Source organism: Lissotriton helveticus, chromosome 2_1, assembly GCF_964261635.1.
Source record: "Lissotriton helveticus chromosome 2_1, aLisHel1.1, whole genome shotgun sequence".
Classification (NCBI taxonomy): Eukaryota; Metazoa; Chordata; class Amphibia; order Caudata; family Salamandridae; genus Lissotriton; species Lissotriton helveticus.
The window spans coordinates 706,865,316-706,881,886 of NC_136059.1; the positions used below are offsets into that span (position 1 = coordinate 706,865,316).

A 16,571-nucleotide genomic window follows, 5' to 3' on the forward strand; every position below is an offset into this window, starting at 1 on the left:
TGCCTCCTTAGGTACCAGGATTTACTTGGTTCTAGATCGAGAGCCTTGGTGGTGTATGTCACATGACACACACTACAGTTGCTGCATGGAAAGTGGCCTGTCACATTCGATGATCCCCAAGCATTGAGCACCGTATTGGTAGGTTGTACAATGTATTTTTTCGGGCAGGTAGATACCAGGTGGCCTTTTAAGCTTCTTGCTTTTTTGAAAGAGAACAGGGGTTTCTCACAGTTCAATTTTCCTGTTTGTAATAACCGCCAATGTTTATTTATGGCATTGGTCACTTTGTTTGAAATAGTACTATAGGTTGTTACACAAGTGAGAGAGATCTTTTTCTCCATTCTGGGTAATTCTTCAAGGAGAGCATCTCTGTTTTGAATATGTGGACGCTTTTGGGAAGATTTTATTATCTTATCTGGATAGCCTCGGTCCATTAGTTTGTTAGACAGAGCTATTGCTTGTACACAGTAATCTTCCAATTGGCTGCAGTTTCTTCTGAGAGGGAGAAATTGCCCATAAGGTAAATTCTCCCTTAATGCCCTTGGGTGGAAGCTGTCAAATTTCAATAAGGTGTTTCTGGCTGTAGGTTTGTAGTAGGTAATGGTTTCAATCAATCAATCAGGGCTTTGTTAAGAGCGACTACTCACCCTTAAGGTTCTCAAGGTGCTGGGGGGCCTCAGGTTCTGGTCCATCAAGGAGGGGGTCTGTCAAACAGACAGGTTTTGAGGTTTCTTGCGACGATGGGGAGCGATGTTGTCTGTCTGAGGTGGAGCGGAAGTTCCGGGCTTTGGCCGCGAGGAAGGAGAAGGAGCGGCCTCCCGATCTGGTGTTTCTGGCACGGGAGACCACAGCGTAGGAGAGCTGAGCTGATCTTAGGGTCCTTTTGAGTGCGTGAAATTTTAGTCGACTGTTCATGTATGCTGGTCCGGTGTCATGGAAGGCCTTGTAGGAGTGGGTTTTTGTTTATTCCGGTGTAGACTGTGTTGCCGTAGGAGAGTCTGCTAGGGACTAGGGAGTGAGTGACGGTTTTTCTGTGTTCGAGAGGGATCCTTTTGAACGCCTTGCGTAGGAGGCGGAGGGTGTGGAAGCAGGAGGACAAGACAGAGTTGATCTGGTGGTCCACTTTGAGCTCTTAGTCCAGGGTGATTCCCAGGTGGCGTGCGTGGTCCGTGGGTTTCCGAGGGTGGAGGCCCACCAGGTGTTGTTCCAAGCATCATGGTTTGGGCCCATAATGAGTACTTCCGTTTTGTTGGCGTTTAGTTGTAGGCAGCTGTTTTTCATCTATTTGGCGACTGCTTCCATGCCACCTCGAAAGTTGTGTCTGGCGGTGTTGGGTTCGTTGGATAGGGAGAGGATGAGTTGGGTATCGTCTGCGTATGACACAATATTGAGTCCGTAGGTTCTGACGATGGTGACGAGCGGAGCCATGTAGACGTTAAAGAGAGTTGAGCTGAGGGAGGAGCCCTGGGGCACTCCGCAGGTGGTAGGTGTAGGGTCCGAGAAGAAAGGGGGGGGGGAGTCTGACCCGCTGCGTTCTGTCAGAGAGGAAGGAGCGGATCCAGTCGATGGCCTTGTCTTGGATTCCTGCGTCGTGGAGTCTGCGTATTAGGTTGCAGTGAGAGAATATGTTAATATCTAAGAATGTAATGTTTTTTTATTTATGCAGTGGGGGGAATTTCAAGTTCTTATCACAGTTGTTAATCCATTCCATATAAAGGGGAAGAGTCTCCTCTTCAGCTTGCTAGATCATCTATATATCTTTTCCAAAGAGTAATATTTTCTCTGAAAGGATTATTGGTATTCAGTATGTGTGTTTTTTCAAAGTCAAAGACATAAGAAAACAGCCACATTTGGGGCAAAGGTACTCTCCATAGAGGTGCCGTAGGTTTGCAGAAAGAGGTCCCCTTCAAACTCAAAGAAGTTTTCTTTAAGTACTAATTCTGCACATTCAACAATGAAGGATTTTGATGTTTCGAAGTCCCAATCAGCTCTTTCTAGGGTGTTGTGAATGACTTTGATCGTGTCGTCCTGGGGGAGGCTCGTATATAGACTTTTAATATCCAAGCTTATGATTAATACGATACATGGAAGATCTGGAGGAACATGAGGATGTAGATGAATCTGCCTGACCGTGTACCCCCCACTCCATGCTGAGACAGATTTGTAGATTGCTGCATTTCTGTGTGGTGGGTAGGACATCCATTGAAGGAAGGAGAGCCAGACTATTCAATATACTTCAAAGGGTGCTCTTTTATTCAGAGATAAATCACTGGGAAGGGGCCTGGACATATCTCAGGCAGGAGGTGGGGCAGATAAGAGAATCATAAAGAGAAGGTCTAGGCCCTGATGAAACCTTTTGGGACACAAATCACTGTGGATGCCATCCAGATGTGAACTTCTAGTCACTCCTATGGTCTATGATGTGGAACTATCAGACTTGGAGTTGCTCCTGCTGTGACAGACTGCTTTCAGGAGGAAGGGCTTCTACATTCAGAGTTTTGTGTCTTGTGTGGAGAAGTGTGGCTCAGGGGTTAGAGGCAGCAGACCCGGAAGCTGAGATCGGTCCTGGACCAGGGTTCAATTCCCCGCCTCGGCGGGGTCTTGGGCTAAAAATTCCACGGACTCGATAATTCTCGCCCCGGTGCCTCCTCGACTCACGGGTTCACACTCTGCGACTCTGGGCAATAGCTTGCTTAATCTCCACAACGGCCCCTCGCGGCGGGATGCCTGACTTTCACCTTGTGGATACCCTGCTATCTCACAGGGGAATAGCAGGAAGGGTTCCCTAAGCAAGCGCCGGGAAACCCACTGCGGGTAGCTGTGCGCTATATAAGCTCAACTACATTTACATTTACATCCATTTTCAAGAGGCGACAACAAAAAGCATTTAAAAACCTCAATGGGGAATCCACTTGAATGTGGGATCTTTCTGGAGGGCACTTTCACCTAGATCTCCTCCAGAGCCAGATGTGCGTCTGAAGTTCCCTGGTCTGCATCCAAAAGGGAGCATAGCAGAGATCGTTCTTAATGGGATATAGCTGTTACTGTTATGATGGGATTACTCTCTATGAGGCTCACTATAGTAGCCTGTAGGATATAGAAATCAATCATCCTTTGTTTGAGCATAGTCGGGAGAGGATTCTAGCTTTTTCTTTTTGTGCTACCTAATATATGAGTTTACCAACTTTGATACCATAGTTATAGATCCTATATATAACCTCTGTCTAAGCATGCTTGGCCAGTTCTACTAACTTATGCTAGAGAGTTGCACACAGCTCCTCCAAAATATCTTGTCTACTCCCAACTGTCCCAGTGCAAGTGTGCATTCAAGAAGGAGGACCTTCACCTCCAACTCTTTGATCTCCTGTGCTCTATCTCCTTATCTGACTTGAACCATTGAAACAGCCTTACGCCTTATTGTCACCTTAAATGCCTCCCATAAGCTGACTGGAGAGGCCAGGACATTATGTTGATATCAAAGTATTCACCAATGGCATCACAGAGAAGATCTGTAAAATTGCTGTCTTGGACCCACCATGCATTTAACCAAATGCATGGTGCCAAATATCACAAGAACCCCCGGAGGTGGTACAGAAGAACACTTCAACTGGGGAGAGGTCCAAAAGGCTTGCGGGAAAATCTGGACACCTGACACATGACCAACAACCCCCCCCACCCCTCTCAGGGAAACAAACAAGTAAACTATCCTTGAGCTGTAGTTGTGTGGGGCAGATAGTGAGTAAAACTTCGTTGTGTTGGTGACGGATGTTGACTTAACCTCATGGACGTCACCCATTTCATCAATGCCTGAGATAAACTAGTTACAATGTCTGAGCTTGTTTCCAAGGTTCTGATGGTTGAAACAGTCCCCCACCGCCTCAGTCCCAGTGAGTGTCTGTAACAGTGCATCATACCGTTTCTGTAGTGTTCTGGAAACCACTGAGGGTGGACTATATATGCTGCACAGCAACCAGGAAGATCCTTCCAGGGTTCTCCATAGGACAATGAATCAGCCCAAGATAATCTGTGTGCACCTGACTGTAAGAGATACTTCTGGAGCATTATCACTACCCCCTTGGGCCTCTGGCGAAGCCCTGGAGGTAGACTGTGTAATAATCGCGTCTCCCGAGAGAGTGGCATCTAATCTCCAGGAGATGGGGCCTCTTATGTGTCCAAGCGCCAGCTCAACCAAGAAGCACAGAGAAATTATTTTGACAGGCAAGAAGAGTTTGAGGCAGGTTTCCAGAAATATTTCAGGTTGAGACGCTTCAAAACCCTTTGGGAAGTCAAAGAGGTGCGGGAGGCTTCTTGTGAAGCGGCCCTCCTCATCTTCAACTCAGGATAACATTTCACTGTTGAAGCATCGTAGTTTCTGGACTGTTGACGTATGGTCGTTCTACAAATTCTTGATAAATGTGAGTGAAATAGAGTGCAGAACAATGCTCACTGTGAATCATGTCATGCCTCGTGGATAGAATGGTTTTATTTGGCCAATCTGATGTTTATCCAGGGATGTAACAATATTTTTATGTATGTATTGGTTTAGTATGGACCTAGCAAGGAAACCACAAGGTAAAGGCATCTTCTTTTGATGGATAAATTGAGAGTGACAGTATTCACTAGAATATATTAGTAACATATATGGAGCATTCTGCAATGTATTTCTATCCTGGGATAGCACACCCTGCACGTAGCAGAGGGCTACAATTAGGTGCTCCAATTGCAGAGGCTTGTGAGTGGTCTCCCCCAGTGTCTCGCGAGGGGGTGGTGTTATCTTACTGGGCTGAGGCAAAGGGTGCTTAAGAGCTTCCGAAAGCTTCCTCTTCGTTCCTTGACCATGTGGCAGACAACACTTTCAGAGGCTCTGGCCGTGCAGTATGGGCCTCATTGGATGAGACAACCCACCCACACCTAGAACACATGGTGGAAAATTGAGCAGAAGATAACTGGGTTACCAAAAACAAATGCACTGATTGGCTGATTTTGTTCCCTTGACAGGGAATGATCTTGGAGGGAACGGGACAGGCTGAAGAGAGCACTGCAACATCACAAAATAAAAAGCTGGGTGGGGTGTTGACACCTTTCAAACACCGACCCCAGTCAAAGATCTGAGTTTAATCCATCGTTATTTTGCTTGCCATGTCAACCCAATTTGGACCTAGCCAAATGCAAATCAGTCTTGACCCTACTTGTCCAGTCCGAACTGCCAAGCCAGGTCCTCTCTGGACCGGAAACAAGCATCCTGGGACCGGTTTTGGGGTGACACCCCTAATCAACCAAGCTAGCAGTGGTGCAGCAAGCAAGAGATCCACATCTGGGCATACCCTCAGCCACTTAGGGCACACATAGCAACATCACAAAATAAAATGATGGGCTGACCTGATGGTGTTTCTGGACCTTTCAGACCTACCCTGGGTTGCCTGGAGTTGATTATGAATGGGTAGGCCGACAGGGACAGTACGTAATGTGGTGCTATGGTGTTTGGTTTCATATCAAACTGTATATTTTCTATCCCTCACTTAGTCAGAGGGGAAGTTTGCATAAATGTATAATGGATGCAGAAGAAAATATTTGTCCAAGAACCCTTGGTGGGGAACGTGAATTGTTGGCACCTGGTGCCTGCCTCTGCGGGGATTTAAATAGAGGTTTATTACAGGACAGAGGAATTACGGCTAATGTATTTTGGTTCATATTTCAAGAGTCACTGGCAGTACAAACTGTGTGCTGCCGTCCTTGTTTACTTGCTTTTCATTCCTAACTTATATGTAACTGCCATTTCTGTATTGTTTTTTTGCTTGATAAAACAACTGTCTTGGTAGAACCACATGCTTCATGTATGTCTTCAAGTATGACTCTTCTCAAGAACGGGCATTTGACTATAGGTGAAGATCAGAGACTTGCAAGATGTGAGTTCTAGTGTCCATTATAACTGAAGCATTTCTATTATTAAATCTTCACAGAAATATTTGTATCTGAAATGCCAGTTTGGTCTACATTGTACTTGAAGGAATACTATTTCCAGTAGAGGCTGCTTCTGAATGGGGGTGGTGTACGGGGGAGCAGTGGGAGGGGCGTGAGTGGAGGGGGAGGGGGAAAAAAAGCAATTACCTGGCTACGGCCAGCCGCTGCCTCTCCTCTATCCTCTTCTCTGGCAGCAAGACGCACATAGCCTCCCTGAACACTCAGCCAATCACGACGCTGCGTGTCAACAGCGTTGTGATTGTTCTGAGCGCCATGGTTCAGTTCTCAGACAGGCGCTGGGAGGCTGTGCAATACAACCTGGTGGAGAACATGCTAAGTGCGCATGACTGTTTGGCCGGCCCAAGACCGTCGGCCAAACTGTCATGCACACTTAGGAAGAGCCTACCACTCCTCCCCTAGCTCTGAACAGCCAAGCCCCACCCCCCCAAACAACTGAACCAGTATGGTTAAATAAAATGATAATAACATTGCGTTATTAAATTTTTCCATTTTGAGCTGCTCAGTGAGCAGTGGAGGGATGCTCCACCGCCTTAGCAGCGGAGCCGCCGCTGCCTATTTCAAACCAACTCCATAGCCTGTCCTACATAGTGTCATGACTCAATTGCTCTGCAAAGATGGTGACGCAAGAGTTTAAGTCGTGCACTTACGCTGGTGGAAGAGACCGCTTCTTGGACACTCTCCGCAATAAATTCTTTGGTGATCTGTCGAGTGGGTAGTTCATTGAAGAGGGAATTGATGAGGGCCACTTTAGCTGCATCTCGGCGCGCTTCCGCTCGGCTTGAGCAGCACTACAAGGAAAGCACATCATAACATCAAAACACGTAGTCACAACGATTCTTGTAATTATTTAAAAATTTTAAAAAGTAAAAACTCTGCCGTGGATACGACAGAAGATACAGTTGAACATCATCAGAGTGGAAGATTAACCGAGACAGAACAGAGCTACAAATGTTAAACATGGTTTATGATTCTCTGGCTCCCTAGTGCAGAGAAATTTGGCAGCCAGACAACAGAGGCCTCTTGAAAACACACGTTTTGGGAGCTTCCCCCCAAACAATAATGAATAAGGCAAATTATGAAATGCCTTGGCACTGTTGTTCAGGCTCTGGAGCCAGAACTAAAAAGGTCTGCATAATGAATTTTGCCTTTTTCTCTTGGTATTTTAAACAGTTAGAATTATTAGTGCACATATGTGGTGTAGTTGAGCTGAAAAATAGCCTTGTATGTAATATAGAGCTCAATGACCCAGATTTACTTAAAGGTAAGGCAGCTGCATTGCGTGAAAGGGAGAGACCAGAACAGCGCCGTATCTGCTGAGATGTGGATCTGTTTTCCTCTCTCCCTGCGCTGGTGAACCTTTGGCTGCCAGGTGCCAACGCACAAGCTCTTGCACCATAGTGGAAGGGTGTGTGCATTCTAAAAAGAATAGTTTTTGTACTTGAAAGGGGCTTTAAGTACAAATACTATCCTTTAAAACCTTTGCTGTTTTGTATGTGTGCATACAATGCCGCACGCATGCAAAATAGGAAAACAGAGGAAATCGAAACATTTCTCCTTGCGGCGCCTGCCTCAAGGAGGTTTAGGATTTTGGTGCAAATCCTCATCTATGATTGTTTGTAGAAAGGGATTTGTGTCAAAACCTATTGGTAGTTTGCATGGTCAGGCCAGTCATGGAATGCCCCCTTGACACAGTGTAATGCAAAGCAGTGCCTTGCGCATCTTTGCATTACTTTGGGAAACTATTCAAAGCAAATCCTGATTTGTGTTGATGGCAAATCTATCATAACACTTTACGTCAGGTTTGCATTACAGAAGTAATGCAAACCTTCTGCAAATCATTAGTAAATCTGGACCGGAGCTGTAGAATACCAGAATAGTCGTCACATGGTCAAATACATTTTGTCATGCGTCTTTACCCTTGTAGTGCTAGTAGTATTAACAGGAGAAAATGCCAAACACCATGCCTAGTCAAAGCTGCTGAGCAGAAAACTATTCAGAGGCACAACAAAGGCTAATGGGCTTGACGTACGAACAACCATTTACAATGATGTGGAATGTAGAGGACGCAACACACATTGTCTAAAAGCATGCTCGAATACTGATTAGACAGGTTGCAATTTATAACCCTATGTGATTGGCTGTGAATGCACTGATAGAAGGTCAGCACGGGTCAGTAGACCACTGTCATTGCATCTGAATTCCCAAAGGGAAAACATATTTTTTTTAGAAGCTTATGTCCCCAGTTGGCACTCTATCTTGGCGGTCGCCAAAAGGTTGCGATCGGCATTCAGGTCAAACAATTGACACATACCTTTGTGATTCTGAGGTGCGTCCCTTCTATTTTAGAATCAGAAAGCATCTCAAAATCCGTAGTATGACACATAAAAGGGCTTATCTATGATGGAAAAAAACAAATGCTTTGTTCATCAGGCCCTGGTAATTAGCAAACATACATGGCACAGCAAAGGTTTATACTGCCTAGCAAATACACATGGCACAGTAAAGGGGTACTTTACTTTGAACATGAAAAACACACAACTGATTTGCTGTTTCTGAGATATTGGGTTGCTGGTTGAAGGGAGTATGAGCTCTTTCCAAACAGCAGCCACAATCCATGTCAGGGTGAACCACAAAAGTCACTACATGTACTTGTGCTTAACCCTCTGGTAGCTTGGCACAAAAGCAATTAGGCTTACCTTAAAGGCAATGTGTAAAGTATTTATGCAGCCCTCAAACAGTAATAAAGTGAAAACACAACACAAATAAAACCCCACACCAATTTAGAAAAACAAGGTAAAATTAGAAACATTATTATACACCAAAAAGAAAAAAATCCAAATCAGTATCGCTGGAGATATGCAATTTCAAAGAGTTAAGGGAAGTGTAGCATATACAAGCACAAAGGGCCACTCGCAGTTATCTGGGCGTGCTAGACCGGGTGAAAGTCACAAGCTCTGGCCGACCGCAATGGAGCGTGGGACGGATACAGGGACTAGGTTAGTCCTGTTGAAAAAGTTACTTTCTCAAAGTCCAGTGTGGGAGGAGCAGGGATAAAAACACGGATAGTTATGGCTGTAGCCACAAAGTGCAGGCCAGGCATTGCAGATGGTCGTTGCTGTAGCACGAAGACCCTGTCAGGTGTTGTAGACAGTCTTTCTGGAGATTCACGTTTGGGGTCACCTCAGGTTGTCAATGCGTAGTGCAAAGGGCAGATCTCACTTTGCTGTTCAGCACTGGCGGTCACTGTAGCATGAAGAGTTGGGTTCACCAGTGCTTCATATCGGCGGTCAGCAGGGGCAGCAAGATTTTGGTGCGAATGTGCCCGTTTATGGTTGCAAAGAGACCAAAACCTCAGGATTTCTCCTTGGTTTCCAGGAGGAGCTCAGCTGATGCCACAGCCAAGGGTACAGGACCTGTGAGACACCTCTTGGGGATCAGGAACTCACTACAGCAGAAGTCTCAGGGCTCAGGCAGGTCCTGTGCAGCAGGTCAGCTGGGCAGTTGTAGGTGGCCTCTAGAGTTTTTTGTATCTCTGTAGCTCAAAACAGGTGGCCAGCTAACTAGCCCTTGGAGTCACTCAGGCAACTTACTATAAAGAGGTCTGAGGGTCTTATTTTTATGCTGGATGCCAGCTTTGAAGAGGATAAAACTTCTGGATTTTCCCCTCTACAGAAGTATCTGGAATCTCCTGCCTCACTGCCATGGCCCCAGTCTGTTTGCAGTCACAATAGGCTAGTTTAAAGTTATTTGTGTGTGAACTGAGGCAGTGCCTTGCAAGTGTGACAGGTGACAGCTCCGCCCAAGCCAGGATAGCCCATCATGCCAAAATCCATTTCCTGTGGAGTAGTGTGGCTCACTGGTTAGAGGCGGCAGGCCTGAGAGCAGAAGTCAGCCTGGGACCAGGGTTCAATTCCCGACGCGGCAGGGTCGTGGACCTTGGTCAGCGGACTCGATAATTCTCGCTTCGGTGCTTACTCTAATCAGGGGTTCCACTCGGCAACTCTGGGCATTAGCTTGCCTAATCTCCACAACGGCCCCACCAATTCCGGGGATGCCTGGCTCCACCTTGGGGACTCCCAGCAAGGGACCATCCCACAGGGAAAAGCCAGGACGGGTTCCCCAGAGTTATACAGCGCCGGGACGCCCCGTTGCTGGGGCAGCTGTGCGCTTTACAAGTATACTACATTGTGTGGTTGCCTGGGAGGAATGCACAAAGGCCATCTGCCAACTACACCTAGTCATCTGACCAGTGGTCGAAGTGGGAAATAAAAAGTAGGGGAACTGTGGGTGGAGAATCAGGGGGCAGGAATAACCAAAGATTGAATCAGTGGGCGGAGTCAGGGGTGTGGCTAGAAATAGCAAAACATACCAATTTTTAGTACGTTTAGCATTTCACTGACCAGTTACAGCTTATAACGTTATTTAATTAAAACAATGGATAAACATGTTTATTTGAGGTTTAATTCAGGAAAAAGCAAACACTTATAGGGAATACAGGTTTATGTAAAGTGTGTGAAATATAACAACATGTTACCTTAACCCTTTCGTTGCTGCCGTCGGCACACAAGGTGCTCCATGCATAGCCCGGTTCAAACCAGTTGCTGGGGCACTCCAGCCCCAGCTCTGGCGCGAAACTGGACAAACGGAAAGTTGTGTAACCACCCCCTTCCCAGGTTCCACCCATAGGAGGGACCTAGCAGGTAATCCAGCCCCTTAGTTTAGTATAAAGTTAGGAGCGGTGTCTAGAGACTTTAGATTTATTCTGGAAAGAAACTCTGAAATGAAGCTCTTGGACCTTCCACGTTCTATATCGACTGGAAGACTGAAGACATCTCCCTTGTGGTCAAGGAGTGACCACCCTGTGCAAACAGGCACCAACAGTAACTTGCCGGTTTGCTTTGTCGACGCTCCCGCTAGAACCCGAAGACTTAGCGACGCAGGAACTGGACTTCCAGACTTCTCTGACTCCGACCCACACCCACAGCAAAACTGAGACCCGTGGCGGACACGAGAGACGTGGGACCGGATATCCTGGACTACCTGCTTTTTACTACCTGTGCATCTTCTGAGGTACCCTTGAAGTTGTGCATTAGGGTTTGAGAAGCCCCAGACCCGAGCAGCATTTGCACCGAAGCTTAGCCCTCCACACTCCACGAGTGCCGCGTGGGGCCTGTATTTCAGCCCAATGCGTCTTCGCGGTTGCTAGCCCGTTGGCTAGTAGGCCTCTGAAGACATCTTTGTAAAACTACACTGCTTGCCTGGTTGCTCCGGGCTTGCTCCAGCTTCTCTGTGAAGGAGAAGCTCCCCAGACTTGCTGGTCTGAACTGAAGCCAATCTTCCCATCCTGCGTGGATTGCATTTGCCAAGGTTTGTTGGGTCCAATCTGGATACCGACACCGCCAACAGCTATATCCGTCATGGGACAGCTCGACTCCAGCTCCTGCTCATCATCGACGCCTCCTGGTCCTCGTGGCTGCAGAGACAAGCTTCACCTCTTCACCTGATTGCATCTCGACATCGCCTTGTTCCTTCCTGGTCCCTTCCTGGTCACTGGCTAGAGACCCCTCTGCTTTCAGGTTGTTCTCGACTCCGATCTACCCTTGGATCCACCCGGACACTTTTCTCCTGGTCGCCTACAGCACTTTCTTGCAGCTCTCCATAGGAAACAGCAACGAAACCCAACACGAAAGAACACCTATGCACCCGGCTTCCCTGGGTGAGGTAACTCGAGTACTCCGGTGCTCCCATGGGTATTAACTATCCAAGTGTCCTAGTTTAACAGGGTTTTCCCGTAGTCCATCCGGAAGTGTCCAAAATCTACTAATTCGTAACTTTTACGTTCCCATTGAAAATCTATGGTAACCTGCGTGTGTGTTTAGACACTGCACATGCTTCCCGTGGGCCTCCTACTTCCAATCCCTTGGTTGCTCAGCGTAGCCCCAGCGATTTCCTAGGCCCTAGGCCTACTCACCTTTCCTAAAGTGCTTCTTATACCACTTATTCAGTATATCGTTAGTGAGGCCCCTAGGGCAGAATTGTATTTGTGCAACTTATAGTATGCTTATTGAGTAACTTGTGCTGTACCTCGAACTCTGACCTCATAAGAGTGCAGAGGGGTTGTGTTAGTAATAAATACATATATATTTGATATATACCGTGTGTGGTGTCCTTTCATTTGGTATTCAAGGGATTATATATGGTAAGACAGCTGGCTTCACATGCTCTCTGAAGTTTTAGCCTAAAACTGCTTTGTCCATGCTACCACTAGGATAGCTGGTCTATAAGGTTGACTTTACAACCATCACCATAAGGGTTGTTTGGACTGGTGCAAGGTGCCCACTAGAATAGTAGACATCATATATCAGGCCAACTTCTCACACTGTCCCGTTCACTGCTCCTGCCCCATTCACTGCTCCTGCCCCGTTCACCGCTCCTGCCCCGTTCACCGCTCCTGCCCCGTTCACCGCTCCTGCCCCGCTCACCGCTCCTGCCCCGCTCACCACTCCTGCCCCGCTCACCGCTCCTGCCCCGCTCACCGCTCCTGCCTTGTTACCGCTCTTGCTCATGCCTAATCACTGCTCCTGCCCCGTCACCTCTCCTGCCCCGTCACCTCTCCTGCCCCGTCACCTCTCCTGCCCCGTCACCTCTCCTGCCCCGTTACTCCTCCTGCCCAGTCACCTCTCCTCTCCTGCCCTGTCACGTCTCCTGCCCTGTCACGTCACCTGCCCGTCATGTCACCTGCCCGTCACGTCACCTGCCCGTCACGTCACCTGCCCGTCACGTCACCTGCCCGGTCACTTCTTCTGCCCGTCACTTCTCCAGTCCGTCACTTCTCCAGTCCGTCACTTCTCCAGTCCGTCACTTCTCCAGTCCGTCACTTCTCCTGCCCGGTTACTTCTCCTGCCCAGTTACTTCTCCTGCCCGGTCACCTCTCCTTCCCTGTTGCCTCTCATTCCCCGTCACTTCTCCTGTCCCGTCACTTCTCCTGCCCCATCACTTCTCCTGCCCCGTCACTGCTCCTGCCCCGTTCACTGCTCCTGCCCAGTTCACTGCTCCTGTCCTTTCACCAAAGCCTTTTCAACAAAGCCATAGTTGTATGAATGTAGTATATTTATCTTTTCCAACCAACAACCTTTGACAAAGCCAATAGTCCTGGCTTGTTGTAGGTGTAATGTTACTTGTTGTATTATATATGTGGAGGCAATAACAGAAGCAGCAAAATACAAGTCGGGCAGCACATTACGCTGGGCACATATTTTTAGCATAAATGTTTAAGCCACATCCTTAATTATATCGGCCACGTCCCTTTGAGAGCCCCCCAGTTTTTTCATCCCACTTAAAGCCCTGCCCCAATTGTGCTGTGAGTGATGGAAGGTCATGAAAAGTTGGTTGTGTGGTTGTCAAGGGGGATATTATTGTCAGAGCCACTGTAGCGTCAAAACGAGAGATTCCCCAGCACACAGGCCCATTACGAGGAGATTGAGACAAATAATTCTCAGTCTCTTTAGATTGTACTGGGTTGCCTTCCTGAGGAACAGTGCAAAAAAGTCAGTGCATCAGTGAAAAAAAATGAGATAAACCCTATACACAGAAAAGGCATTTTTTTCAGGCCTTCTCAGATAACATGACACAATCATTGTATTGTAATTTCATTTATATAGTGCTTACTACCCCCAACGAGGCGTCGAAGCGCTCTTTCAGGGAAAGCTCCTCTGTAATCACTAACTCCAATCTCAGTGGCACATGACATGCTAAAGGAAGCCGGAGGGCGTATTGTCATTCTAAAGGGGGTAATCAGCCTCAATCGGAATGACAATGGGCCAGCCATCAGCCTGTGAGAGCTCAGGGAGGGGCTGTCCTCGGTCTGAGAGCTCAGGGAGGGGCTGCTGCAGCCTCTGGAGTTTAACAGAGAAGTGCAAGCAGCCCCTGAAAGCTGGCAAAAAAAAGTTCTCGTTTTTATTAGGTAGTACTATTCCTGCCTTCCCGGGATGCTTTTTTGAAAGCAAGAAGTAGAGGAACGGACTGGAATAATTTCTAGAAGTAGAGGCACGCCGTGCCCTTCCGTCCCCGCCCACTTCTACCACTGCATGTGACCCAGGAAACCAGCTGTAGACCCCAAATAGGACAAGAAAACGTCCTAACTTTCTAAAATCGACATCTTCAGAATTGAAATTTAGAATCCAACTTTACCAATGAAGAAGATTTTAAAGTGCAATTTCTTAGACACACAACATGATATTTCAACCTGCCCCAAATAAAAGTTATCACTTATTAAATGTAATAAGTCATCAGTTAAGGTAATCCACGGGGAGATGGGTGCCTCAGAGTAGTGAAAAACAAATGTGAGTTTTCTCCCTACTGGTACACATAAAACTTAAAAATACATGTCCAAATTTTTAAATATACAATGCACCCTGCACTATGGGCTGTTTAGGACCTTCATTAGTGGTAACATATGTATTAAAAAGTGAGTTTTAGGCTTGCCAAAAGATTTTTTTTGTCAAGTCAAATTGGTAGTTTAAAACTGCACACAGGCTGCAATGGCAGGCCTGAGACATGTTTAAAAGGGCTACTTAAGATTGTGGCACATAAGTGCAGCAGGCTAAATTGTAGCATTTAATGTGCAGGCCCTAAGCACATGTAGTACCACTTTATTAGGGACTTACAAGTAAATTAAATGTGTAAGCCAATTTTACCATGTTTAGAGGAGAAAGCACAAGCATTTTAGCACCTGTTAGTTGTGGTAAAGTGTACATAGTCGAAGCCTAACAACAATGAAGTCAGTAAAACAGCAGGGTAAAAGGCAAAAAGTCTAGGGTTTGGGGTGACCTTGCAGAGAGGGTCCAGTCCAACACTGTTGCTTGCTTTTACATGGTCATCAAGAAGCAATTATTGGTCTTGAAAGAATTCAAAGCTTTGGCTTTTTCCAATTGTGTAGGGAAATAACCCCCATAAAAAGGTCAAACCTACCTCTTTGTTTGAATTATCTGTTTTACTGAAAATAATAGTAAGATATTCAATTTCAAGATGTTACATTCCAGGTAAGGATAAGATGACACCTTTCCTATCTTCTTATGGTTTGTCAGCATTAGACCCCCCACCAAGTGTAAAAGGGCTTTCTGTACTACACAGCCACCATTAAAAGTAGCAGGGTTCACAAAAAATGTCTACTCTGTGAACAGAATTGCTCTGAACCAGACTTTAGTGATTCATGTGCAGAAGATGATGCATGAGACCATACTCGTGCACATGAGCTCTATGCTTTAGATCTTTAAACTGCACACATAATTGCCCTCTACACAACAATTGGAAATACTTCTAGACGAGACAAGTTACCGGCCCTTTCCAATAGCATTTATAGGAGCTTTCTACCTGTGAGTTTTTGTGCTCCGCCCTGTGATCAACTTAGGACTTGTACAGAAACTAGACCCGGGCACTAAAATAAAAGGGGCCCACATTAGTAAATTAGATAGCTAAAACATGGCTCATGTTTATAAATTAGAGCAGTTTTTTTTTTTTAAGACACGCTGTTTAAGTGTTTTGCGAGGTATGGAAGACTGCATGGATTTATGCTTTGCTGCAGGCAATTACTGCGGTAATATCAGAGAAATCAACAGTAATAGGCAGCCCAGAAGATCATTAAAGAGGCCCACAAATAGCCCAAAAACAGCCCATACACTGACCAGACAGACCAGCCCTTAGGGCACAGTCTGCTTGTCCTATAGTCCAGTCTGACCCTGCCTGTGATGAGGGAAATAGCTCTGCTCTGTAGAAGAGTACAATAAAACAGAAGATATTTTGTTTTAGATTTGGGTATATCCATGAAGAGTGGTCAGTCTGAGGCATTGTATGTAGCTTTGTGTACTTGCTTCTCCATGCAGCAAACTTTATATTTGGCAAGTGTGAAGAAATGCATACCTGCGCGGGAGCCAAGCTCCAATAATTTAGAGACTCAGATTTTTAACACAGGCAGTTTGGCTTTGTTCGTCCTTGTTGATCTGGCGGCAAGAGACACCACCCTCTATTAAACTACAAATTAGGTAGAGTGAAAAACAAATAGAAACTGAGACCACTCAGTAACTAAATTCAGATCAAAATATGTTTTAAAATTCTATTACAGAGTTCTTAATTTAAGCGAGACAAAAAACATTTAATAAATGCCATGAAGGCCCAGGACACCGAGTATAAAATCAGAAAACGGAATAATAATCCCCATTTAGGCAGTTTACTCTCTCCAGATTCTATTTTTTTTTTGTCTCCAGATTCTAAGCGTCAAACGCATAAAGAATTTGACACTCTAAAGGAGAAACAAAGGCCTCAAGTAAATCGGACAGAGTCTTGGAAGGAATACGAGAAGTCTCCCCCAAACCTTCAAACCAGAGGTGTTTTAACAAATTTTATGCATAAACAATGAGCAAAAACTGCAGATACAGCATGAAATGATCATAGTTAGCTCACATTAGAAAAATCCCCAAAATTCATAATAACTAAAACTCTTAGCACTAACCCATTTCTTAAGGTTAGATAAATCATCCATTTGCTTGCTTAGTAACTGCTCTTCAGGGATGTAACCTACGATGTGAAACTTT

The 16,571-nt window shown here is 46.0% G+C and overlaps 1 protein-coding gene across 1 annotated transcript in view; it reads right to left on the reverse strand.

Moving 5' to 3' along the window:
* Positions 1-16,571, reverse strand: part of LIX1 (limb and CNS expressed 1) — an 888,093-nt gene that overhangs the window by 345,533 nt on the left and 525,989 nt on the right. Inside the window, exon 3 of the mRNA XM_078677347.1 lies at positions 6,630-6,770. Coding sequence (XP_078533473.1) covers positions 6,630-6,770 — 141 coding nt within the window. The remainder of the gene's footprint in view (positions 1-6,629; positions 6,771-16,571) is intronic.